This window comes from Notamacropus eugenii, chromosome 5 (assembly GCF_028372415.1).
Source record: "Notamacropus eugenii isolate mMacEug1 chromosome 5, mMacEug1.pri_v2, whole genome shotgun sequence".
NCBI classification, from domain to species: domain Eukaryota; kingdom Metazoa; phylum Chordata; class Mammalia; order Diprotodontia; family Macropodidae; genus Notamacropus; species Notamacropus eugenii.
In genome coordinates this window covers 276334708-276362201 of record NC_092876.1, presented here as the reverse complement: position 1 = coordinate 276362201, position 27494 = coordinate 276334708, and the positions used below count along the sequence as shown (strand labels likewise).

Sequence of the window (27494 nt, the reverse complement as noted above, 5' to 3'; positions counted from 1 at the left end):
AGACTAGAACAGAATTCACAGTCAAGAGTTGTCTTGTCTCATTCTGTTTTCCAATAGACTTGTAGCAAAAGTCTTTGGGCATGTGCAGGCAAAAATAAATGTGACCAATTGAAACAAAGAGGAAACACCTGCTTCTGTAAAGCATATATTGTAAGAATCTAGAAGAGGGAGAGACAGAGAGAGAGAAACACACACACACACACACACACACACACCTGGCCTTCTCTCCCCTCCCTCCCCCCCCCAGGTACTTGTCTTTTCCTAACCATACACCAGTCAGTCAAGGGAAGGTCACTTTGTTTGACTTTTGTATATGGAGTTTCATAGGGACTCTGCAGTGATTTTTAAAATTTGTTGAAAGGTAGTCATGAGAAATGCCAGCCCATTCATCAAGCTGCACCCACTAAACTTAAATAACCTGCCTCCCCCAGCTTTCTAGGCCCTGCCTAGGGCAGATCTTCCTCCTTTGGTCTTGAGGACCAGATGGTTCTCCCCTCTTCTCAGTGGTTGGTGGGGGAGAGAGAAAGGGAAAGTTGTGATGGTGCATTCTCCTTCTGTTTTGTTCTTAGCCATCTTCCACACCTGTGAGGCCTCCAGCTTCCAGTGCCACAATGGGCACTGTATCCCTCAGAGGTGGGCATGTGACGGGGATGCTGATTGCCAGGATGGTTCTGATGAGGACCCTATCAACTGTGGTAAGTGCAGATACCTCTGACCAAGCCCCTGACCCTCAGTCTGTACTAGAAAGGAAAAGACTTCAGAATGGGAAATGCTTTCACTCTTCACTGAAAGATTCTCACTGACCTGGGAATACTACTCCATGCCTCAGCTTTAAGTGAGCCAGATTTAAGGACTTGGGAACATTTCTTTTGGTTGATTGCTTTTCCAGAAAGGATGCCTTGACTGTTCTTTGTTCCTCATGGCTCTGCCCTATCTGTGAGATTGCTTCCTTGGGACTCAGAGACTAGGGTGGGTCCATTCTCTCTTTGAATCACTGTGCCTGGCTATGATTTGGAGGCAGTGTTCTTTTGGCAAGATTCACAGGCCTGGATGCGTGAATTGGGAATCCAAGTTTTGTTTCTCTACGAACTTTTGGTGTCTTACTTCAGGTAGATCCTTTAAACTCTAGTTGTTTGGTTCCTGCGTTTTTTCCCCCCAAAGATTGATAGCAGGGATAAGGGTTAGATGGTGGCTTGCATATAGGAACCTGTTCTCCTTACCTTACGTGATTGTTGGGAGGGTAGATGACAGAGCGCTCTAATGAAATTCCCTCAGGTTAGGAGTCTTGGCTGCTTACTCCTAATATGATCTTGGACTACTTGCTTAAAAGCTTTGGCCTTTAGTTCCCTCATCTCTGAAATGAGGGGATTATACTAGAAGGTATCTAAAATCCCTTCCAGAACTCTTTCTATCCTTATTATTGTTACTTCAAAAATTTGATACAAGCTTTATGGCCTCCTGCTCTTGGGCACTGATTGTTTTTTCTTTCTCCTCCTTTTCTTCTTTTGTCAAATTCCAGAGAAGAAGTGCAATGGATTCCGTTGCCCCAACGGTACCTGTATTCCATCCAGCAAGCACTGTGATGGGCTCCATGACTGCTCAGATGGCTCAGATGAGCAGCATTGTGGTGAGTGCTGCACTCTTCCAAGGGCGGACCACAGACAGGCTGTTCATGGTGGTTGAGAGCAGGCAGTCCAGCACTTTGCTATCCTGATTGCTGGTCATTGTCAGTTCTACATGGCAGAAAGACCACACCAGAGGGAGTATATGCCCTTGGGCTTTGTTTGAGAGAAACCACAGATAAACTGCCTCTGTGGGCATTGATTCTATCTCTTGGATTGGTTACATGCTAATCTAGTATTGCTAGTGACTACATGCAACATTTTGTGATTTGAAACTCAGTTAAATCTCAAGTTGTTGTTTTAATGCCTTGGCTTAAGGCTCCATTTGCCTGAAGTGTTGATTGTTACCACCGAATAATTTTGGGTAGCAAAGTCCTACCAGCCTCCTCTCCTCCTGAATTCCAGACCATCCATATAAACCCAAGTGAAAGCCATCTCCTCTCTGTGAAGCCCCTCCTTCTCGCACTCTCCCAACTCCTTAGTAATGAATGAATGCCCTTTTCCCCCTTGGAAATCCTATAGCTCTTTGTTTTGTACAGTGTTTTTATTGTGCATTTTATTTATTTGTGTATTAGTGTTGTTTTTATCCTTTACCCAACCTAGACTAAATTCTAAGGGCAGAGATGGTCTTCTCATCTATTCTTATGATGTTTTCTTAGGTGTCTAACATAGGGCTTTCTTTGCAAATATTAGGTGCTTAATGGATATTTGTCTAATTGCAGTCTCTTCCTGTCTGAATTCTTTCAGAGCCCCTGTGTAGTCGTTTCATGGACTTTGTGTGTAAAAACCATGAGCAGTGCCTCTTGCATACCATGGTGTGTGATGGCATTGTCCAGTGTCGTGATGGCTCAGATGAGGATGCAGCTTTTGCTGGGTGTGGTAAGTGGGCTGCTCAGGGAAAAGATATCCCCAAATGGTGGGAGGACTGTCACAGAGGAAGGATGGTGAGACCAGTTTAGGGGATGTTTATTCACCTAGCTTGGAGATCTGTCAGGTATCCAATACGGGCTGTCTTAAAAGGCTAGACATTATACATAAAGTAGTATAAGCCTTTTTAGTTGATAGTCAAAGTACTAAGAGGTTAGAGCTTGTGATTTTTTTTTGCTTGGGCTTACTATATATCATAGAGTCTTCAGATCAGAGGAGCCCTTGAGAAGTTTTCAGGTCTTTTTTAGTAGTTGTTCTACCGTGCTGAACTTTTTAGATAGGAATGATCATTATTTCATGTTAACTTGTTCTTTGTTAGCCCCAGACCCTGAATTCCGCAAGGTTTGTGACCAGTTCAGTTTCCAGTGTCAGAATGGAGTTTGTATTAGTTTGATTTGGAAGTGTGATGGGATGGATGACTGCGGGGATTACTCAGATGAAGCCAATTGTGGTAAGTTTTTTAACAACTCTTTTTGACCACTCTTCTATCCTCATGATCTTATAACACTAACCCTTAACTCAAGAAGAAGTGAAATGAAATGAAATTTGGTCATATTCAGCAATGTAAATTTTTTTTTGTAGGAACTGCTCTGGCTAATTGTAAGGCAATTTATGGGTTGAGACTTCAGAAGCTATTGAGCAGCTCCTCATATTGAGAAGGGGTGTGTGTGTGTGTGTGTGTGTGTGTGTGTGTGTGTGTGATATGATAATATATATTCCCATTTTGACTGTAATGCTCTTCAGAGTACTAAGTTTTTAATATGTATGTATATGTACACATATATTTTTATATATATGTTTTATACACATATATTTTTTCTTCATTTTCTGAGTGTAATGCTCTTTTAATTTACAGATAGATCACCACCATTAATTTTCATCAGTATATCATTCTTTTTGTCAGATGCATTTAATTTTAAATTCAGATAATGGTTTTCAAGATGTTATAGTATATTTTAGGTAATTGCATTTCATGAGAAGAAGAAATAAAAGGGGGGTGGCATTTGTGGACTTATGTGGATGATTTTTTTTTGTCTCTATTGTAGAGTCTAATAGCCTTAGTAAAGCAGCTGGGTTCTGGGTAAGAAAGGTGTAATTAAATATTTGAGCTCTCTGAATAATATGTGCTGGGAAAGTGACTACTGCTCATGGTTGGTATCTTTAGAAAACCCCACTGAAGCACCAAACTGCTCTCGGTACTTCCAATTCCGGTGTGAAAATGGGCACTGCATTCCAAACAGGTGGAAATGTGACACGGAGAACGACTGTGGGGACTGGTCTGATGAAAAGGATTGTGGAGGTGGAGGTAAGGAGTACTTACAACAAGCCGATGCTAATAAGAGCTCATCTGTATAGAACGCTTGCTAGTTTGCAAAGTGCTTTGCTTAAATAATAATGAGGATAAGGATGATTCTAATAATAACAGTAACAGGAAAGCATTCTGGAAAGATGGTGGAGTAGGTCAGAAAATCCCAAGCTCAAGATTTTCCTCCACAAAAGAGATAAAATAGCACCTCAGGGCAAACATAGAGCTGGTAAAAATAGGAGTAGGGGCACTGCTGGAGTACTTCTGGGACAGTTTGGGTAGATCTGGAGAAAAATCCCAGAACAGGGTTTGGTCTCTGTGAAGAGTAAGCATGTCCAGGCTAGGGACTGCTTAAACAATGGGCAGCCAGCCCTGGGTTAGCTGGGTTGGGAGGCTACCTCAGCCCCAGGCACAGGAACTTTTACCCTCCTGGACAGTGAAGGGAGTTGGGCTTCTGAGCTGGGGAAGATCTAGGAAACCTCTGCTGACAAGGAATGCCAGAACCAGCTGTGCTGCAGAGATGCAGCTGGTGGTGAACAGGAACCAGCACACCTGGTAAGTGCAGAAACAGTGGGGCACTCACAGGAGCTGGAGGTCTTGATTTCAGTTCCAGGCTGGGGGGCGGGGAGAACTGAAGATCTGAGGCCAAAGGACTCATCCCCCACACCCCAGGACTAGAGGTGATTACAGAAGTAAGCTACTGCAAATAAGAGGCAAAGGAGAAAGAATCTAACCATAGAGAGTTACTATGGGAATAGAGAAAACTGGGCTTGGGAAGTATAAACAAACTCTTCTGCCCCAAGAGTAATGTCAAATGATCGCCTGCGCCAAAAGAATTCATAGAAGAACTTAAAAAATACTTTAAAAATCAAATGAAAGAGATTGAGGAAAAACAGAAAAAAAACCTAAGAACAGTCCAAAAAAAACCCAAGAAGATTATGAGAAGAAAGTTAGCCAATTAGAAAAGGAGATCCAGAATCTTAAGGAAGAAAACAACTCTTTGAAAATTGCAATTGGCAAGGAGAAGCCAGGAAAAGTATAAGAGATCAAGAAATAATAAAACAAATTATAAAGAATGAAGAAATAGAAGAGAATGTGAAACATCTCATAAGAAAAACAGGGAATCTAGAGAACAGATCAAGGAGAGAAAACATAAGAGTAATTGGACTACCTGAAAGCTATTATCAAAAAAAGAATCTTAATGTAACACAAGAAATTTAAAAGAAAATTATCCTGAAGAATTAGAACATGAGGGGAAAGTAGAAATAGAAAAAAAAAATCTGAAAGAGATCCTATGAGGAAACCCCACAGGTATGTTATAGTTAAATTCTGAAGCCCAAGGATAAAATATTATGAGCAACAAGAAAAAAGAAATTTAAATATGGCCGTGCCACAATTAGAATCACACGAGACCTAGCAGCAGCAACACTAAAGACTGTGGGTCTTGGAACACTATATCAGAGAGGAGGAGAACTGGGCTTCCAGTTGAAAATATACCCAGCAAAGCTAAGCATGATCCTCAATGAAAAAAAAAAGGACGTTTCATGAACTGTCAGACTTTGAGGACTTTGTTAAAACAAAACAAAACAAAACTTGAATTTAATAGGAGATTCAGTGTACAAGAGTCAAGAAAAATATGTTACATACCAGAGGAATTCCAAGGGACTCAATGTACTGTTTATCTTTTGTGTATGTCAAATGTAAAACGTATGTTGGAGATTGTTGTTTATCATTGAGTAGTTTGTAAGAAAGACTGGGGTAGACCTGAGTATAACATGTGAACAGTAAAACTGCTTAAGAACAGTGAAAAGGAGTGATTATCTTACACAAATGAGGTGTGAGGGGAAGAACCAATGCAGGGGAATTAGATAGGAGAGGAAGGCTGGTAGTTCTGGAAACCTGCTTTCATCAGGGTTCAAGAGGGAACGATCCATGTATGTCTAGAAGAGTATAAAAGTCTTCTAAATTCAGAACAAATAAAATGGTAAAGGGATATGGAGTGGGGGAGGATATAAGAGGGATCTGTAGAGGGGAGGTGAGGGAAGAAGTTATGGGGGCTACGGAAAGGTGTTTAGAATTAAGGAATGGTAGGATAAGGAAGGGATCAAGTCATAGGAAGGCAAGGTCGTGAGTAGAAGTAAAGTAGAGGAGTTAGGAGGAGTAGGAAATAAGAGATACTCACAAACATAAAACAAAAATGAAGAGTAGAATTTGTTAAGAAAAGTATATGTTTATATATGTATGTATGTGTATCTGTGTATGTGTATATATCTCTATATTAAATATATCCATTCTTAATTGTAGCCTTTGGGGGGTGGGGGGAGGAAAGGGGAAAAAGAACAAAGTAAAAAGTACTTAGCAGACAACAAAAGAAAACTTCCAAGGAAGTGAAAAAAAGATGGATAGCTCTTAGCACAACATGTAGTATCTGTTACATAGGCTTTCTTGAAATGGAAATTTATTGCTGTATATTTTGAATCCTCTCATGTTCTGCTATGCATATGATGTTTTTTCTTGCTGTATTTTGTTTGTTTTAATATTTAAGTTTATATGCTTTTTCTTTTTGTATAATTGTTTTAGAAAAAAAGAAAACTTAAAAAGGGAAAGAAAAAATAATAACAATAACCAACATTTATATAGCATTTACCATGTGCCAGGCACTGTGCTAAGTTTAGCTTTACAAATATCATCTCAGTTGGTCCTCACAGCGAACCTGGGAGGTGGGTGTTATTCTTATCCTCCCCATTTTATCGTTAAGAAAACTGAGGCAAACAGAAGCTTAAGTGACTCACCCAGGTCCTCCAACTAGTAAGTATCTGAATCTGGATTTGAACTCAGGTGTTTCTGACTTCAGGCCCAGTGCTCTGTCTATTGTGCCACATATTGAATTCTCTCTACAACCCTGGGCTCTGGGGACTGCAAATATTATCTTCATTTTAACAGATGAAACACGATGAGAAAATGTAAATAGCCTGGCCAATGCCAGTTAACTAGTAAGTAGCAGTAGTAAGTCTTGAGACTTGAACCTTCTGATGGATGACCTTTACCACTCACCATGCTTCTTCTAGTCTCTCATTTTGGGGTCCTCGCACTTGACAGTCTAGTCAACCTTGGGTTAGCCACTTCAAATGTTCAGGCCCAAGGTGGATGTTCCTGCCACTCAACACCTTCTAAATGCTCTCCTCTCTAGCTGTCAGCTAACATACCTCAAGAATACAAGCCCATTTCAGTACTGGCCTGAACCAAACACAATTGGGATGGTAAGTTTCTGGGCCAAGTACATACATGTATCAACTCATCCCAGAGCTATCAAATAACATTTGAATTATCCAGCATTCTGATATGTACCTGTCTCTACCCATCTTGATTCCAAATTGGCCTTACAGGGTCCAGGGTTCCATTTAGACTTAGAAGTCATGGGATTAACTCCTTGTGTGTGATAGTGACTTCTAAGGGTTTTGTTGCTCTCTGTTTTTTGCAGATTCACATCTCCTTCCCCCTAGCACAACGACAAGGCCTTCCACATGTCTCCCCAATTACTTCCGCTGTAACAATGGTGCCTGCATTATGAACAGCTGGGCATGTGATGGGTACAAAGACTGTCCTGATGGCTCTGATGAGGAAGCCTGCCCGACTGCTGGTGAGTTTCAGAGCTCTGGCGTCTTTACCTCCCACCTCTGAAAGATGGTCCATTGAGCCAGAGTACTGTATATCTTTAGAGAGCCCCAGGTTTCCATAAGTCACCGTGAAAAAGTGCCTTTATGAGACTCTCTCTAACAGCACACATGATATGATAGAGGCGCTGCCTCGTTGGGCTGTCAGGAGAAGGGAGAGGATCATAGAAATCATCCAGTCAGACATTGTCATTAAAATTATAAATAACAGAGAGAACTTTGCCTCAGAAAGGAGAAGTGACTTGCCTGGGGTCACACAGCAAGATGGGATTGGGAAGGGAACAGTGCCAGGCACCATACTAAGCACTTCACAGGTACTATCTTATTTGATCCTCACAACAATCCTGGAAGGTAGGTGCTGTTATTATCCCCATTTTACAGTTGAGAAAACTGAAGCAGACAGATGTTAAGTGAATTACTCAGGGTCACACAGCTAGTAAGTATCAGAGGCTAGATTTGAATTCAAGTCTTCCTGACTCCAGGCCCAGAGCTCTGTACACTGTTTGTGTACCCCAGACCCTCCCAGCTGAGGTAGAATTGGACTTTGAACCCAGGTGTTCCAAACTCTAACCTAGTGATCTTTGCACTATAACATGTTGCCTTCTTAGTAATAATAACTAACGTTTTTATGTAGTGCTTTAAGATTTACAAAGCCGTTTACAGATATTATCTAATTTGATTCTTAAAGTAACCCCTGAGAGGTAGCTGCTCTTATTCTCATTTTTCAGATGGAGAAACTGAGGCACATGGGGTTTAAATGACTTGCCCAAGGTCGTACAGCTAGTGTCTGAGGCTGGTTTGGAACTCAGCTCTTCCTGACTCCACTGCCTTCTTGTCTTTTGAGGTGGCAGATGTAGAGACTGAGCTGACTTGCACTACAGCAGCAACTTTAGAGAGGGCAATCGTCAGTCAGGTTTAGGAGTGACAAGGAAAAGACAGAATTGATGGGAGTTGTTACTGGCCCTCTTCCAGCGTTCTCGTTCCCGGCTCTGCACCTTTCTCCCTGCACAGGAAGTGCAGCTGGAAGTGTGCATAGAAATATACCTTTGTGTTCATGCCGGTTTGTTCTCTCCCAGAGTTAAACACAAAAGCAGATTCCTATGCACACTTCCCATGTCAATTTCCTCTTCAAAAAAGAGTAGAAGACTGCCATCTAGTGGTTCTACGTGGTGACGCGCCTGTTCTTTCAAAGGAGCAACCAACCTGGTCCCTCCTTCTGCACTGTCTTTAATTGCCTACGCTTCTAGCCTCGTTACACATCACTCACCTTCACTCTACAACTGAGCCAAACTGATCTCATTGTTCTTCAAAGATGATGCTCTATCATCTCTATGCCTTTGAACTGGCTGTCCTTCAAGCCTGGAATGTGCGGGCTTCTATAGACCTTGAGAGCTCAACTAATTCATACGCCTCACTTCAGGCAGAATTAGAAACACCAGCCAGATGAGCGTCCTGTTTTTAAAGGTCATCCAAGAAGAGATTCTACGGTGCCTGGCACATAGTAGGCACTTAATTAACATTTATTGAATGAATGAAACGTTCTCTAGGTTACTTTAAATGGAATGTAGACTCAGGAGGCTTGGGGTTCACATCCTGGCTCTCTCAGTTAGTAGCTGTAGGATATCGAATTAAACACATCCTGAGCTTTGACATCTGGACTAAATCTCTAAGGTTCCTTTCACTTCTGACATACATGATTATGTGAATCATTGATTGATACAGCTGCAAGAGCAGGAGTGCTTCACCTGGAATCTATGAACTTTTTAAAAAAATATTTTGATAATTATATTTCTGTGGAATTGATTTTGTTTGCAGTACTGTGTATCTTTACTTTATGCATTTAAAAGTATTCTTCTGAGAAGGGGACTTTAGGCTTCATGAGACTACCAAAGGGGTCCATGACACAAAAATGGTGAAGAACTTCTTTCAATGTCTTCAAATTCAGTTTCTTCCATTTTATTAAGTGGATAACAAAGTTCAGAGAAATGAGCTTACTTACCCCAAATCCTGCAGATGGCACAGAGATTAAAACCCAGATTTCTTGACTCAATTTCAAGAAACAGAAGAGTATTCCTTTTGTATAATCTGAATTCTTTCTGCATCTGTATATTTTGAACCCATTTCTTCTTTGTAGAAATAGAGATTAATCACTCATCCTTTGCATGAAAACTTTGCATAGAAAATTACGTCTCCATTTTGTTCTTCCTTTCTTCATCATGTCACTCCCTGCTTAAGAACCACCAATAGCTCCATGATGCCCAGGTGTGTAATTCCAGACTCCTTGGCTTTATGTTCAAGGACTTCCATAATGTGAACCCATGCTAACTACCTATTGCCATTCTAGTCCCCACTTTTCCCCTACATCTACTCCCTCTTCCACTAAAGCTGGCCTCCTATTTGCCCCTAACATATCTGAAAACTCCATCATTGTTCAGAATGTATAAGACTAACTTTTAGAGAAAGACCCTCAGGAGATCCTCTGACCTAGACCTGAGAGTTATTACATCCTTATCTTTTACGTGACTCTTTCAGTGAAACTTTCTACGACAGCAGTGCGCACCGATCTCTCCCTCTTTTGTATTTTGTATTGTACATTTTAGCCCTCAATTGTATTTTCATGAATTGCTTTCTAGTTGTTTCATGTATATAAAGCTTGTCTCCCCAAAAGACTGTAAAAGTGTAGTGAGAACTGAAGCCCTCACTGACATGCTAGGCAGTGTTATATGGTTGGCAATTCATGTGCTAAAATGAGGTATCCCATTACTTTATCTTTTGCCCCAAGACCCAGCCTTTGATCCGTTTTCATTATTCTTCTGTCACATATTTCCTTATAACAGTAGAGCTGTAATCTTATTGATTTGGAAACTCAATGTCTGTTGATACAAGTTGCAATCTCTCCATGACTTCTCCTTCTGTCCAGGTTCTCCTTAGGTCCTTCATGCAGCATCTGGCACTGTAACCCTTACTCCAGGTCTTTTGAAGGTCATGTCTTATTCTTAATCAGTGTTCTTTAATCTCACCTGTACCATTTCCTCCAGCAGTTTTGGGTGGACAGAGCTCATCGCTTCTCATTCCCTTCCTGTCAGACTCCCATGTACATATCCCATCATTACACTGGCTAGCTCTTTGAGACCTTTCTACAGCTCGTTCTATATTGTCCCCAGTGTTCACTGGCCCTTTCCCTTTGCCCCGAGATTATAATGGTCTTCTTGTCTCCTTTTCCAGCTAATGTCTCATCGACCTCCACCACAACCCAGCTTGGACAGTGCAGCAGATTTGAATTTGAGTGCCAACAACCAAAGAAGTGCATTCCCAATTGGAAGCGCTGTGATGGTCATAGGGACTGCCGGGACGGCATGGATGAATATAACTGTCGTAAGTGCCTTGAGAGTTCTTAGTAAGGCTGATTTTTAGTGTTGGTCTTCTATTCCTTATGCCTAATTTCCCTCTGAATTGTATGTCCCTACTTGAGTGGAATCTGTGTATGTATGTCTATATCTATACACACATATGTACAGGCATGTTTACCCATAAACAACTGGGGTCAGCATCTACACAGTTCTAGACCAGTGCAGTCATAATTAAGAAATGGATCCCTGCAGGCTGCATGTTAGAAAGTCACAAATTAACGTTACCTATCTTGTGTTGTATTTTTATTTATTTTATTAAATATTTCCCAGCTGCATTTTAGTCTGGTTCAGGCTGCACTCAGGAGTTCTGAGGGCCACTTGGACAGTGAGTTTGTCACCTCTGCTTTAGTCTTTGCATGCCCTCCCATCCCTCCACAGCACACAGCACAGTGCTGTGCTCTCAGTAAGTGCTTAGTAAACATTTGTTGAATGAATAAATACATGCATGTGCCTGTAGCCACTCTGAAAACATCCATATCAAAGATTATGTGGACACAGTGTTTAGAGTTGTTTTATTTGTCACTGGGAGTGAGGGAGTTCTGGTATTATCTCCTCTTTAAAAGGGGACAGGAGAGGATGTCTGTTTTCATTTGTTCTTAACTCCCTTGTATCCATTTCAAGGCACACTGTTCTATGGAACACACGTTAAAGATAAAATACATCATTTGGACAGTTTCTGTGACTTTTGAAGGAGGTGGGGCAGGGATGACTTAACAGATATTTCCAAGCCTATTCAATTCACACCCAAAAGACTGCTGCCCAGGGAGAGGGTGGAGAGGTCAGAAAGCCAAAGATGAAAAAGCAGAGACTTCCGAGCCGCACTTGAAGAAGGTTACATGTGCCTAGTTACCTCCTTGCTTACAAGGTCAAGATCAAGGGTTCCATCCATCCCTTTGAGGGGCCAGTTAGCTTTGTTCTGTTTTATGACTATAGATTTCCACAGTAGGCCTTGTCACCATCTCAGATACACAAGCTGGTCACAAAGGGAACTGGGTGAAAGAGTGTGGAAGAATCCATGTAAATATGTCACTGCTGTCAGAGGTTAAAGTGGGTGTCCTACTGATAATGAGCTTTGTGTGTCTTCTGTGTGGGAGAGATAGCATAAGTAAGGAGGGATCATGGGTCTGGTGGAAAGAAAACTGGGTTCTGATCCCCAGTCTCTCAGTAACCAACTACTTGATTTTGAACAAGGCAGCTAACTTCCTTGTTCTTAATGTTTTCACCTTTCAAATGGGAATGATGATACCTGTTCCCTCAAAGACTTGGGAAAGACTTTAATCCAACTTCATCTACTAAAGTCACCTAATCCAAGTTACTACCCAGTACACAAGCACCGTCCACAGTGTCCCTGACACTTGGTCAGTCATTCAGACTCTGCTGGGATGCTTCCAGTGACAAGTTGCATGACCTCATAAGGTTGTAACCCATTCCATTTCTGAAGAGCTTCTCTGAAGAGCTGTTAAGAAGTTTTTTTGTTTTTTGTTTTTTGAATCAAAATACACCTCTCTATAACTTTGACCATTTGCTGCTAGTTCTGCCCTCTGGAACCACATAGTTTCATAAGGCAACTCCTGAAACTTTGAAGGTGACTCATTTCCTTAGCCAAGTCTTCTCCAGGTTAAAAATCTGCAGTTCCTTCAGCCATTCCCAAAATGGCAGCACAGTTGTCATCTTCTTCCTCACCATCATTTCTGACATTTGTATAACCCTTTATGATGTGCAAAATGCTTTTACATACATGATTTCATTTGACTTTTCATTAGCCCTGTGAAATAGGAAGGACAGCTGTTATCCTTGTATTGTAAATTAAGAAGTTAAAGCACAGGTGCTCATATAGCTAGCAAGAGAGAGCCAGAATTAGAATTTTCCTCTTTTTTCTCTTCTTCCGTTGCCCTTTTCCATGACAAAAATTTCTTGGAACCCCTTAAGTCTATGATGTGATCTTTAGGTCCTTTGCTGTTTTGGTCACACTTTTCTGGAAACACTTCATTTTGTTAATGCCTCAGTGAAAATAACTCTATCTTTGACATATGTATATATTCATATACATGCGTATGTAAAATAGGTGTGTGTATATGTATGCATCATCAATGCAGGGAACACTGTAACTTAAATCTCCATTGTTCTGTATGCAATACATTATTTCTGTGGTTATTATTAATCTAGCCTAAGATAACATTAGCTTTTAGGGCAGCCAAGTCACACTAGACTCATATTGAGCATGCATCCACCAGAATCCCTAGGCCTTTATCACATAAACTGCTACTAAATCAGAGCTCTCAGTGCTTAGCAATTGAGTTTTTGAACTCAAGTGCAGAAATAGATATTTATTCTTATAGAATTTTGTCTTGTTCTGTTTTCTCCAACATGTGGGCATCTGTTAAAAGCTTGATTTGATTCTTCACCCTCTAGGTTACACCATTTAGCTTTGTGCATTATAAAAATGGAGTGAGCACGCTTTCAGTATTTTTATTAAAGTTATTGGTTAATATGTTAGATTAAGCAGGGTTGCGCATGAAGAAGTTCAGTGGTTTGCCCAGCGTCATTTGTACGTTGTAGCACTAGAGTGTGAGCCCAAGTTGAGTCCTGGGAGACTCTTCTTGGAAGGAAACTTCCTTCTAGGCTGACACTGACCTTTTTATTCAGTACCTGGTAGCATTGTTCAGGTGTATAGTCCGCCTCACCCTGATCTCCCCTCCCAGGATCCTCTTGGTAGACAGCCTAGAGTTCTGAACTTGGAGTCAGGAAGACCTGGGTTAAGTTCTGCCCCTGAGAGGTATTAGTTGTTACGTAAGTCACTAGTATTTAGCACAGTGCCTTGCACGTAATAGGTGCTTATGAAATGTTTGACTGACTCAGAGCCTTAGCTTCCCCATCTATAAAACAAGAATAATAATACCTCTCTTCACCTGCTGCTTTGGTATCCTGGAGAAACTTCTGGCCCAAGGCCCTTCTCTTTTGATTGGTGACTCCCTCGCTGGGAGCTCCATTTTAATAAGGATCCAAACCATGCTTCATCTTTCACATACCTATTCTATACTTACTCTCCAGACTTCTTTTTCTTTTCCACTGCCCCAGTCTAGCACTTTTGTTTCTCTGAATGCCTCTCTATCTCTTTCTCATTATCTATTGTTCTGTCATCTCCCTCCCTCCCTTCATCCCTCCCTCCCTCCTCCCTCCTTCCCTCCCTTCCTTCCTTCCTTCCTTCCTTCCTTCCTTCCTTCCTTCCTTCCTTCCTTCCTTCCTTCCTTCCTTCCTTCCTTCCTACCTTCCTTCCTAATAGAAGTGATACTCTCCCTTTATCTCTTTCAGAGAAGTGAAGGCATTGAAAGCTACAAGAGACCTTAATGATCACCCACCCCCCATTCTCAAGTCCAGGGTATTTTTCTTCACCCTAGTTGATATGCAGTCTCTTCTATCCTTTGTACATGCCCTTTTAAAATCTGTGCTCATCAGAGAGCTGCCTGTGTAACAACACTGACTTTCCTTCTTCCTCAGGATGAACTGTAGTTCCATAGTCAGATTTTGATTTTGAGAGCTTTTATATTTTATTGAGACATTTTCTTGATTTAATTTTACAGTAAAAGCAGAGAGAATATATTTGTATGGCTTTTAAAATTTTCCAAATCTCTCTACATACATTATCTCATTTTATGTGAAAATATTTTGAAAATTTTGAAAAATTATATGGTATGTGTACCAGTAATGATGATGATAACTAGCTGTATATGGTGATTGTTATGTGCAAGTTATCTCATTTGATCCTCAAAACAACCCCAGGAAATGGGTGCTGTTATTATCTCCACTTTGCAGATGAGGGATCTAAGGCTGACAAAAGGTTAAGTGATTTGCTCAGGGTTACGTGCTTAGTAAGTGTCTGAGGCCAGATCTGAACTCAGATCTTCCTGACTCCTGTCCACGGTGCCCCCTGCCTGCCCACAGTAATAGCAGTTATCTTTCCTGCTGTTACTATTGCTCCAAAATTGTGGAGTCAGAGATTGAGGCACTCCCCTGAGCTGTATTTTAGTCTGTCTTCTCCAAAGCATTTCATGTTGAAAATACTGGTACATGAATGCATGAGAGCTCCAGATTTTGTGTGTATGGTGTGTGAATGAAGAACTCACGATATGTAGAACTGTGAGCTATGAATCTTCCCCCTTTGGGGGGTTAATTCTGATACCTCTCAGTGAAGCTAATTCAACTGAAATAAAGTCCAGACACTGACCACAGACATGAACAGAGTTGGAGCTTCAGGCTCAACTAATGGAATCCATTACCTCTATCTTTCTACCGTGATCCCTATGAGCTTTTGAATTGTATTCCATTTGTTGTCATTCTCTAGCTACACACAGCACGTTGACTTGTGTCAGTGGGCGGTACATGTGTGAGGATGGAGAGGCCTGCATCGTCCTGACAGAGCGCTGTGACGGCTTCCTGGACTGTTCTGATGGCAGTGATGAAAGAAGCTGTACTGGTAAGCGACTTTTCTCCTCATTGACCTGTTTAGACAGTTGGTCCTTTGTTCCCAAGGTAACCAGGGGTCCCCTGTAAGGAGCTATAAGTCTTCTTATTTTTCTTCCAATCTGTAGGTGAAACAGAACCTTTCTTCCAGTTCCCTTAAGGAAGATGAGAATAGGCTAAACTCTGAAGCCCTGACACCATCCTTACCTTATCACTAGGTCCCACTCCTTCCTGGTTTTGTTTTAGTTGTGATTCTTTCTCATTGTGAACACACAGCCGTGGGTGCTTTAAATAGCATTGTGCCTCAACTTGATTCATGGCCTTCTCCTTGAGAACATATTAAGTATTTGGTGAGCTCATGATTGAAGCAATAATGAATGCCATTCTGCTTTTGTTACCTCTGCTAACATTTCAGCAGGACAGATTCGAGCAAAAGTACAAAGAGGTGCATCATGGTTATAAGGGATATGGGATTCCTGAAAGATTTGCAGCTAGGGAGGCTCTGTAATTCTTGCCCAGGATTGATTTTAAGAGAACTTGGGCCTTTCAACATAACTTTTAACATAGCTTGGTCAAGAAGCTGGGTAAGGGATTCTGTGCCACCTACCTAGAGGGCCCTTCAAACCCAAGACTTGATGAGGCAGTGTTTTCTCCCAGTCTCTTGCTAATCCCTTTATCTCTGTAGAGGAGACAACTGTATATAAAGTACAGAATCTTCAGTGGACAGCTGATTTCTCTGGTGATGTTACTTTGACTTGGACACGGCCCAAAAAAATGCCAGCAGCATCCTGTGTGTATAATATCTATTACCGGTGAGTTCTGGGATCATCATGCATTTCAGTCAGACAAGGCTAAACTCCATAATCTGCTCTTTTTTGTCTCCATGCTTCTGTTCATGCCATTTCCCATACCTGGATTGGATTTCCACAACACCCATTCCTATCTTTTGAAGTCCCTCCCTTCTCTTGGGACCCAACTCAAGTGCTGCCTCTTCCCTGGCCCCAGCTCCCAAGGTGAAATGTACACCCTCCTGAAGTTTTCCTTTAGAGTTACCTGGTGCCTCTTGTACCACTGTTATTTGTATAAATTTGTACTTACTTGTGTAGATCCTGTAGGTTAGTAATGGACAACTACCCATCAGATTAGATTGTAAGGTCTTTAAAAGCAAGGTCTGTGTTCTGTAGAGCTTTGTGTCTCCCTGCCTTGCACAAAGTAGGTATTTGATAAATAGTTGCTCAGAAAATGAATAAGGATGCACACACATACATATATAAATACATACACGTGTGTGTGTATACACACATACACACACATAGATAAGTGTGTCTATATTTATATCTCTGAGAATTTTAACTCTATGTATATGTGTGTATATACACACATATATACACGTACACATGTATATACACATACATATAATATACATTATGTATGTAATTGATATAATATGCATATGTGATAATGTATGTGTATTGGATATAATTAAAATATATGGTTATAAATAAGTATAAAACTCCCAAGATTATTATATATTTGTATGTATGAATGTGTGTGTATAAACGTGTGTGTGTATATATGTATATGCTAATTTCAGAGCTAGAAGGGACCTTAGAGATCATCTGGTCACCATGGTCTAACTGAGGTAATAGGTTCTTTCTCCTTATCACCATTTTACAGTTGAATAAATTAAGGCAAACAGAGATTAAACGACTTTCCCCAAGGTCACCTAGCTGGTAAAGTTCTTGAGGCCAGATATGACCTCATGTCTTCCTTACTCCAGGCCCAGTGCTCTATCCACTGCACCACTTAGCACCCACATCTCAGGTTCCTGAAAGAACTGACCAGTGTGATTGCTGAACCACCATCAGTGGTGTTCAAAAGTACATTTGTTAGAGTCTTGCAAATCTAGTCAAAAGGGCTTTCAATTAATCAACCATTATGCTTTTTTAAGGGCCAAGTATGTACCAAAATAGAAGGTAAGTATGCAAATCTCAAAGTGCCAGGCCTAGTGGCACGTGCCTGCAGTCGCTGCTTCAAAGGAAGGCTGAGGCTAGTGGATTGCTTGAGTTTGGGAATTCTGAGCAGCAGAAGGACTTATACCAGAAGGGTGCCTTCATTAAGTCTGGCATCAGCATGTTGAGCTCTGGGGAAGGAGTCCAGAGAAGAGACTCCACCCATCTACATACAGAGGAGTGAACTGGCTTAAGCTGGAAACAAAGTAGAGCAAAGCCTCCATGCTTAGCATCGCAGGGGTTGGACCAATGAATATTTCACGTTTATCCTGGACAGGATAGGGAGAGCCAGTCAAAAAATAAAACAAAAAAATATCAGTAAGAGAGCCTATGAGGAGTTTAAGTCACTAGGTCTAGATAAACTACATCTTTGGGTACTGACAAAGCTGGCAGATGGGATTCTTGAGTCATTGCCAGTGGTGTTTGAAAGGATACGGAGACAGAAGTAGTAACTCAGGATTAGAAAAAGTCAGATGTTACTTGCATTCCTTGCCAAATGCTACAGCGTGCCATTATCAGAAGGATGGTTACTGAATGTCTAGGAAAGGAAGCAGTTGTCACCATCACAGTCAGTTTGGCACATATCATGTCAAAACTATTTGATTTCATTGATGGTACTCCCAGATGAGGAAACTCTCTACCAGCGCAGGTCATTGTCTTCCCTGAAACTTGTATTGTTAAAGAGTACCAATGTAGGTCAGTGTCTTTGAAACTTATAGTGTTAAAGAGTTCTTTGGGACAGTGAGAAGTTAAGTGACTTGCCCAAGGTTATATGACCAGAATGTGTTAGCGGTAGAACTTAGACCCAGCTCTTCCGGGCTTCAGGGTGCTGCTTTTGACAGTTACTAGACTGGTTGATTGGGTCAGTACCAAAGCTGAAGTTTACATATATTTTAGCAAAGTTTTTATCAGTCTCTATGCTTGTGGAAGAGATGGAAAGACACTGGCTAGATTTTAATATGACTGGGTGGCACAGTGGACACAGCATGGGGCCTGGAGTCAGGAAAACTCATCTTCCTGAGTTCAAATCTGACCTCTGACACTTAACTAACTGTGTGACCCTGAACAAGTGATTTAACCTTATTTGCCTCAGTTCCTCATCTGTGAAATGAGCTAGAGAATGGCAAGCTACTCCAATACCTCTGCCAAGAAAACCCCAAATGGGGTCACAAAGAGTCAGACATGACTGAAAAACTGCTGAACAACAAAATTTAGAATTGGTTGAATGGTTAGACCCAATGAATAATCATTTATAGTGTGATCCCAACTTGGACGAAGTCTTCAGCAGGGTAACCCAGGGATGCCTGTTTATTTCCATGCTATTTAACATTTTTATCAGTTGCTTGTATATAAAACATAATTGATATCTTTCTCATATTTGTAGGTGGCAAAGAAGCGAGAGTAATAGCTAACACATTGGGTCACAGGATCCGTAAAGATCTTGACAGACTAAACCATGGAACTAAATTGAACAAAGTGAGATTTAAGAAGAATAAATGTGAAGACATTTGGTTCAAACAGTGAACTTAGCAATGCTCCATGTGAGTCTGTAATGTAATATGGCAGCCAGAAAAATAAATCTAGTCTTAGCCTTCATTGAGAGAGGCATAGTTCCAGGAATAGGAACATTCCCTCTTGGTCAGAACACATCTAGGGTGTGATCTTCAGCTCTGGGTGCCACATTTTAAGATTGACATTATCAGGAAAAAGAACTGCTAGGATGGTGAAGGGCCTTGTTCTACCAAATCAGGATCAACTAAAGTAACTGATGATATTTAGCCTAGAGAAGAAGAGACTGAGGGAGAGCATAATATTGTCAAATATTTGAAGGGCTGTCTTGTGGAAGGAGGATTAGACTTGTTCTGTGTGACCCCACAGGGCAGAACAAGGAGCAGTGAGTAGAAATGGCATCTACTGTAGGCTTAATAGAAGGACAAATTGTTCCTTAAATTAGAAGCATTCAAAAGTCTTACCATCTCTAAGAAGAAGCCTTTCCTGGTCCTCCTTAATCTTAGTGCCTTCCCTCTGAGATTATTTCTGATTAGGAAGAAAGGAAGGAGGGAAGGAAGGAAGAAAATAAATGAATAGGTGGATGGATAGATAGGTAGGTAAATAGAGATAGATAGGATAGATAGGTAGAGATAAGTAGATAGAAAGAATAGATGGACAGATTGGTATGTAGATAGGATAGATGGATGGATAGGTAGGTAGGGTAGGTAAATAGAGATAGATAGCACCAATAGGTAGGTAGATATGATAGATATATAGATAACTATACATATATACACAGATGATAGCTACGTGTATAGATGATACATAGGATAGATGATAGATAGATACATAGATGGTAGAATAAATGATAAATAGAATTGATAGAAGATCAAAAAAGGGATACATACATAGTTGATAGATAAGATAGATGATAGAAGGATAGACTAAGATAGATATCTTATTTGCATGTTGTCTTTGCCATTAGACTGGGAGCTTCTTGAGAGCAAGGATAGTACCTGGAACATAGTTGGTGCTTAATAAATGCTTGTTGACTTGACTTGAGGCTTGATGACTACTTATGAGAGAGATTGTAGAGGACATTCCTGCTCAGCAACATGTTCCAGACAGGCTTTGTGATCTTGTTCAACTCTAAGATTTTGTGGTTGCACCTAAAGTCACATAGTTTTTTAGCAGCAGAACTGGGACCAGAACCCAGGAGTGTTGGCTCCTCATTCTGGAATCTTTCTTTCCATTGTGTGGTTCTTTCATTCACTAACATATCAGTTGCCACCATGAGGAGTAAAAGGTCCTCCTTGTCATTGGATGTTCTGATGGTCCTGTGATGAAAAGCCTGGTCTGGCTACTTTTAAATGGAGCCATATGTTCTTACTCATCTCCATATTGCTGCAAGGCTTGAAATACCTTTGTTTTCTCCCCCAGGATGGTTGGTGAGAGCATGTGGAAAATGTTGGAGACTAATAGCAATAAAACCATCAGCATCTTGAAAGTCCTGAAGCCTGACACCACCTATCAAGTCAAAGTGCAAGTGCAGTGTTTGACCAGAGTGCACAACACCAACGACTTCATCACCCTCAGGACTCCAGAAGGACGTAAGTGTGGTCTGCTGGCTGGCCCCAGCTGGGCCACAGGGATCCCCAGGCCCCTTTCTAGGGATAGCCATGTGGCTGGTTCCTTGACCCCCTTCACTTTGACCTTGATTAGTGAAGACCTGTGTGAGCTGTAGATCAGTCTTGTGCCACTCTCAATCATTGATTTATTTTCTGATGTTTTGTTCCTAGCTTGCTGCAACTACCATTACCCTGTTTGAGCATTTCTTCCTTTTCTGCTCTCCCTTCCCCCAAGCCCCTCACTCTGTTCCTCCAGCTGGTTCCCCTCTGCTTAGTACTCTTGAGTTGATGGATTGCATAGCTAACGAAATGGGTTTGATTGTCTTTTTTTTTTTAACCAAAAGATTATAAAACAGGACTATCTCGAGCAGTCAACTTGGATTACAATGACACAGACAGAACATTATTTGGAATTGCCATGAGAGCCTGCAGCACATTCCTTTAAATATTCCCAGTGAGGGCACACTTTTGCCTTCTAGGCATAGGTTAGATATTTTGAAACAAGCCAAAAGTTATTTAGAATCAGGCCTAGGGAAATAAGGTAACAGGTCAAGCTGCAGATTATTTATAGTACAAGATGAGAAAGAAAATAGGCTTTCTCTTGTGGCTTCTGGGCTGCCTTTGCAAGGCAGTTGCAACAGGGGAATTCTGAAGAGGTTCTGAGCAAAGCAACCCTGTTAAAATAAATGCACAGATGACTGTTTTGAAGGGGGCAGAACTCACTTAGTTATAGGAGTTCTGGCTTGTTGGTTTCAAAAGTTTCCTTATATTCTAGTTATAGTATTTTAGGGGCTCATCTGTGCATGATAATGTCTAAGAAACATTGTCCTTAACCCTCTAAGACGTTTTCATTCTAAAGCATATTCTGAGTAGTAGGGGCACAGTGAATTTTAAGTAATCCGAATTTGGGACAAATTGTCCAACAACTAAGTTTTCTATGTGGGTTTTATGCACACTGGCAGCATCAGGTGGACTCTGGCCAGTAAATCCCCTCCAGCTCTCTAATGGACAAGTTGGTTTTAACCCAGACCCATCTCTTTACCAGTTCCAGATGCTCCTCGGAACCTCCAGTTGTCCCTTCACAAGGAACTCGAAGGTGTGATAGTGGGTCACTGGGCTCCCCCTGCCAATACCCATGGACTTGTCCGAGAATACATTGTGAGTATCTGCTACACACTCCTCCCTCCTATGCCGTGGGTTTCTGGGCATGGTGGGGCAGAAGGAAGATCTTTATGTCCAAGAATCCCTCTTACCAATTCATGAGATTGTTTGATTCTTCCATTTTTCCTGTACCCACCTATTTAGAATGGGCCAGTTTTTATAACTTTGGAAAATCTTTTTCTTGACTGTATGCTTTTTTTTTCTTTCTCTGCTGACCTTAGGTGGAGTATGGTAGAAGTGGTACCAAGATGTGGGCCTCCCAGAGAGCACCTAGTAACTACACCGAAATAAAGAACTTGTTGGTCAACACTTTATACACCCTAAGAGTAAGTTGATAAATGATGAGGTGGCACGGTATAATGGAAAGAAGACTGGGCTTGGAGTGAGAACAAAACTAGTTTCACATCCCACTTCTGACATTTATGACTCTCTGAGTCTGTTGCCTCATCTGTAAAATGGGGACAGCAATAGCACCTACCTCACAGCACTGTTTTGAGGATCAAGTGAGATATGTGCAATGTATTTTGCAAGCCTCGAGGTGATATCTATGTAAATGCAAGCTATTTTTATCTTTAATTCCTGCTTTAAAATATAAGAACCTATCAATGTTATTACCATTTTTTGAGTACCTTTCTATTGCCTGTATTGTAGCCACATTAGTGACCTACAAAGTACCCAACCTATGGCCCAGAGGTTTAATTTCCTTGCGAGAATCCTTGAGATCGGTCTTCAAAATCGTAAGAAAGCCTAGGCCCTGAAATTTGAATGTCCTAGGCTTTTCCTACCTTTCCACTCCCACCTCTTCACTCCTATCCCTTTCCCTTTAGGACTAACGCGGATCCTAGCTCCTCCTGTTATGACACTCATTGGGAGAATGTAGAGCTCTAGCGAGGCACGGTCAGATGGTCTTTTCACTGCAGCCAAGGGTGCATTCTGTCATTTTTCCTCCCTCACAGAGCTTCATTAGGACCAGGGAGAGCATTGGTTTCCACCATGGTGGCAGGAGGAGACACCATGACCTTAGTCATTTGGCTGTGTTGATAATAAATCACCTCTCATTTTTCTGCTCTAAGGAAATTACTGTAATGGATGGATGAGCCTGAAAACTTAATAACCACAAGGCATTGGGATACTTTTTAATTCTTCCAACAAAGTATGAGTGTGTCTTCTCTGGAAACACATAAGCCTTCAGAAAAAAAAAGTCATAAAACCCTAGATCAAAGGTCTAAAGCCAGAAGAGACCAGGAAAGCTGTTGAGTTCACTTCTTCATTTTTCAGGTGACAAAACTGAAGCCCATAGGGGTAAAGAGACTAAATACCTGAGGTATGGGATTTGAACCCAGGTTTCCTGATGTTAATTAAAATACCCTATTCATTATAGCACCTGGTTTGGAATAAGCTAGAAAGTTGTCCAGCTTTCCCACCCTTGGGATTTGCACCAGCAGAAGACCTGACAAGGCTACTAAGAAGTTAAAATCAGATTTTATCTTGGGCAGCGGTGTTGACTTGTATTACACCTCTTTCCAGAATTTAACTAGGATGTTCTCTTAGCCACTAGACTCATGTGCTTTCCATGTTATTCCCCCTGCTCATCTTCCACCACAGGGTGAGGGGCAGCTGTGTCATATTACATTTGTAAATAAACTTGGGTGTTTTGATGACCTTGAAGAAGAGAGGGCATATTTGTACAAAGTATTAATAATATGAGATCATCCCTGTACACAGACTAATGACTCCATCACACTGAGTCTTTTCTTTGGCCTTTTTCTTTTGGCTACCCATAAACACTTTTTAGAAGGACCTTAGGCACACCAGTCAGTGGGATTCCATTTTCTAATGTCTCTGACAGTCCCTTCACTGCCCCTGACAGGGCACTATGTCTTTATTCTCATTTCATTTACCTGCCCTTAGAGGAATAGCACCCTTTCACTTCTTAACCTTGTAGCTCACTAGGCCTCCTTGATTTCTGGTGTATTGCCCTTATTTCATACTAACTCACTTCTAATTTTAAAAGGTCGCTGCGGTTACCAGTCGCGGAATAGGAAACTGGAGTGATTCAAAATCCATCACCACCATAAAAGGAAAAGGTAAATGATCCTAGTGCCTACAGATGTGGTAAAACTAGAAACCCTTTTTAAATGGGCCTAGGGATGAAGAAACAGATTAGAATCTCCTCTCTGGCTTATTCCTGGGCTTATTCATGATGATTTATAAATACTTTCTTTGAGTCAGTGGTTTGAGTATATTTCTCATTCATGATAATTTTTTTCTTTTTTTTTTAAATGGAGCATTTCATATAATTCAAAGATGCACAGGGAACCATAGATATCCAGACAGATAGATAGATAGATATCCCCTTGTCTTTAGTCGGGCTTGGAGCTAAGCCACCCAGGACCAATAGTGTACCACTCTTGTTCATAAAATTTTAATGTGTTTGTGAAATGGTGAGTATTTTGTCTACTTTATTTTACAATTCACAAATAAATCCACTCTTAAAAAACCTTTGTCATGGTCTCCCCATAATGTTAGTGCTAGTGGTGATTGTGTCCATATCTAAAAGCCAGAAGTCATCATTAGGTTTAGCTCACTGTTGTGTGTGTCATAGATCACTGGCACTTGACCCTGTGAGCTTAATAAAACTGAATTAAAGTCCTTGCTAGCAAAGTTTTCTAGGTGAGTTCCTTATTGTCACGTTAGAACCTGGCATCCTCACCTTTGGATCTTCAGCTTTTAAAATCAGATGAGAAATACTTTTGTGATTGGAGGCATCTGCCTCAAAACGTGAGGCCAGTGAGAAGATATTTCTGGCAATGTCTTTTGGGTACCTAGCCTCCTGCTGAAATCTAGAGGCATTGATTTATATTAAAAATAGGTTTCGATAATGTATGCAAATGTAAGGCAAGCAAAACTCCATACTAGTAAGTGTGGGGCAGAATAATGAACTAGATGTTCAAAGAAGCCTATTGAATTTATTCCTCTCTCTCTCTCTCTCTCTCTCTCTCTCTCTCTCTCTCTCTCTCTCTCTCTCTCTCTCTCTCTCTCTCCCTCTCTCTCTCTCCCTCTCTCTTTATTACTATTTTATTTGTTTTCAGTGTTCTACAATCACTTCCATATAACTTAGATTTTTTTTCCCCTTCCTTCCCCCTGGCTCCGCCCTCCCTCCCAGAGATAGCATACAATTTTATATAGGTTCTATATATACATTCCTATTAAATACATTTTCACCTTAGTCATATTGCATAGAAGAAGTAAAATGAATGGGAGAAATCATAAAACAAACCAAAACGTAATGCAAAAGAAAATGATCTGCTTCATTCTGGGATCGCCTTCCATAGTTCTTCCTCTGGACGCGGAATGCGTTTTGCCTTAACAGACCATGTGTCACTCTTTAAGAAAAGAAAACAGATACCAAGTTAGAGACATAATTCTCACCATACTCATGATAAAAAGGTTTGCTGCAGGAGCCGGTGGGAGAATTATCTCTACAGATTCCTTAGACAAAACATAACCAACTCCACATTTTAAAATCCTAAGCCATTGTTATTATTAAGCTAATTTATGTTATTTACTAAACTTACTTCATATGGTGGTGTTGAAGCCCAGCTGCACACAGGCGGACCAGATATAGCATGCACAGAAGACACCTTTACATTGCATTAAAAAGTGACATGTCATTGAGCTTGTTTGTCATGCCAGCCACTGGGGGGGCCGAGGCTGATGGATCTCGTGAGCTCAGGAGTTTTGAGCTGCAGTGGTCTCTGCTGATCGGGTATCTAATTTTGGTATTAATGTAGTGAACCCACAGGAGTGGCAATCACCAGGTTCCCTACCAAGGCATGAGGTCAGCACAGGTTAGAAATGGAGCAAGTCAAAGCTGTTATGCCAGTTAGTAGAGGGATTGGCTTAGTGAAAAGCTTCTGAATTCTAGCTTGGGTGAAATAAGGAGACTCACTCTTTAAAAAAAAAACAAAACAACAGCAACAACAGAAATGACATTAAAAAAAGACAGTGGTGTTCATGTGATTTGTCTCTGGGCAGATCCAGGTCCTTGGAGATGTCATTTATTTTAGGCACCATCGTTTTTCAATGGAAAGGGCATTAGCTATGGAACTGTGTTCAAATCCCATCTATGATGGTTACTACCAAGATGACTGGATGACTTTAACCTCCTTGAGCCTTGGTTTCTCCATTTGTAAAATGATGAGTTTGGGCTTAGCCTCTGAGATCTCTTTCAGCTCTAGATCTGTGACTGATCCTGAAAGACCTTCTCTCCTTAGGAGCAGGTATAGGAAAGGTAAATCTGGCCTGCATCATTAGTACTATGTTCTTCATCCATGGAGGAACATATCTATCCACCTGTAGATTTTAAGGGGTCTGTGAACTTGGATGGTGGGGAGGGAATCTTTATTTTTACTAACTCTAACTGAAGTGAAACATTTCCTTCAATTATTTAAAAGTATTATTCTGAAAAGAGGTCCATGGACTTTACCATAGCTAGGAATTCTTAGTCACTAGTCAGTGATAATTATGTCCTTTCTTCCTTTTCTTAGTTAAAGTATGAGTACCTTTTTTTCCCCACAAAAATAATTCCAGACTCTCCTAGATCCCATTTTTCCATTTTAGCTATTTATAGACTCATATCAGCACATATAGCATGTATTATTTAATAAACACTTATTAATTGATTTAGAACCAGAAGGGCCCTTGGAGATTAATTTATCAAATAAATACAAATAAAGAAACTGAAGACTAGATAGGATAAGTGACTTCCCCAAGGTCTCATGTAATAAGTAGCAGAGCTGAAATTTAGTCATTAATAAGATGGAGAAGTGTGCAGAGGAGGGCAGCCAAGATGGTCAGAGGTCTCAAGTTTATGCCATACAAGGAAAGGAGGAATGAACTGACAGCCTTTAATGCAGTGAGGGCACAGCAGAATAGCTGTCTATTTGAAGGTCTGTCATGTGGATAAGGGGTTGAACTTGGTCTTCTTGACCCCATGGAAAAATTTTGAGAAATAGATAGAAGCTACAAAGAAGCAAATTTAGGTTTGATTATGAGGCGGGGGGAGGTATAGAGAAGCTTCTTAGCAATTAAAGTTATCCAAAAATGGGATTACTGTCCCAGGAAGTACTGAGTTCTTCCTCATTAAATTTTTGCAAGGAAAGGGTAGATTAGATGACCACTTGTTGGTGTTTTTTAGAGGAAATTTTTTTTTGTGAAAAGCATAGTGAAGAGGTTTCAGAATCAACTAGTCTCCAAGCTGGAGATGTTGATGGTGATAAGGGTGTTCTCTGTGCATTCAAGTGGAGAGCTATCCACCATTTTTCCTGTTCTCATGCCCCTTGGCTCTTAGCTATGAGAGTTATGCTCAGCTGTTTCCAGGATGGCAGATTGTTTAGTGGTTCAGTTTGCCATGTTGTAGAATGGGAGTGTCATCGTGGGATAGTATAAAGAGCACTGGACCCCCGTAGTCTGAAAATTTTTAGGTTTCAGCCCCATCACTAGCTGTGAGACATTGAGCAAGTTCCTGAGTCTAAATTTCTTCAACTAAATAAATCTTAGTAAATTTCATCCTCGTGGAGATGATATGTACACCACCTGCCATATAAAATTATTGTAAGGAACCAATGACTTAATTAAGCATCATAGATCAGGGGCCATCTGAACAAACCCACTCATTTTATAGATGAGGAAACTGAGGCCCACAAAGGTTGTTATTTACTCATAAACCACACAGGTAGTAAAGATCAGAGATGAGATTTGAACCTGTTCCTGTGGATTCTATGGAGAGTAGTAGTTTTC

General features: G+C 40.9%; 1 protein-coding gene across 1 annotated transcript in view; it reads left to right on the top strand.

The window, feature by feature from the left end:
* The window catches only part of SORL1 (sortilin related receptor 1), a 224599-nt gene that overhangs the window by 175167 nt on the left and 21938 nt on the right, over positions 1–27494 (top strand). Inside the window, exons 26-38 of the mRNA XM_072612918.1 lie at positions 570–695; positions 1520–1627; positions 2370–2501; positions 2869–3000; positions 3715–3855; positions 7337–7495; positions 10755–10904; positions 15282–15413; positions 16086–16212; positions 20344–20513; positions 21577–21689; positions 21914–22018; positions 23707–23779. Of these exons, the coding sequence (XP_072469019.1) occupies positions 570–695; positions 1520–1627; positions 2370–2501; positions 2869–3000; positions 3715–3855; positions 7337–7495; positions 10755–10904; positions 15282–15413; positions 16086–16212; positions 20344–20513; positions 21577–21689; positions 21914–22018; positions 23707–23779 (1668 nt within the window). The remainder of the gene's footprint in view (positions 1–569; positions 696–1519; positions 1628–2369; positions 2502–2868; positions 3001–3714; positions 3856–7336; positions 7496–10754; positions 10905–15281; positions 15414–16085; positions 16213–20343; positions 20514–21576; positions 21690–21913; positions 22019–23706; positions 23780–27494) is intronic.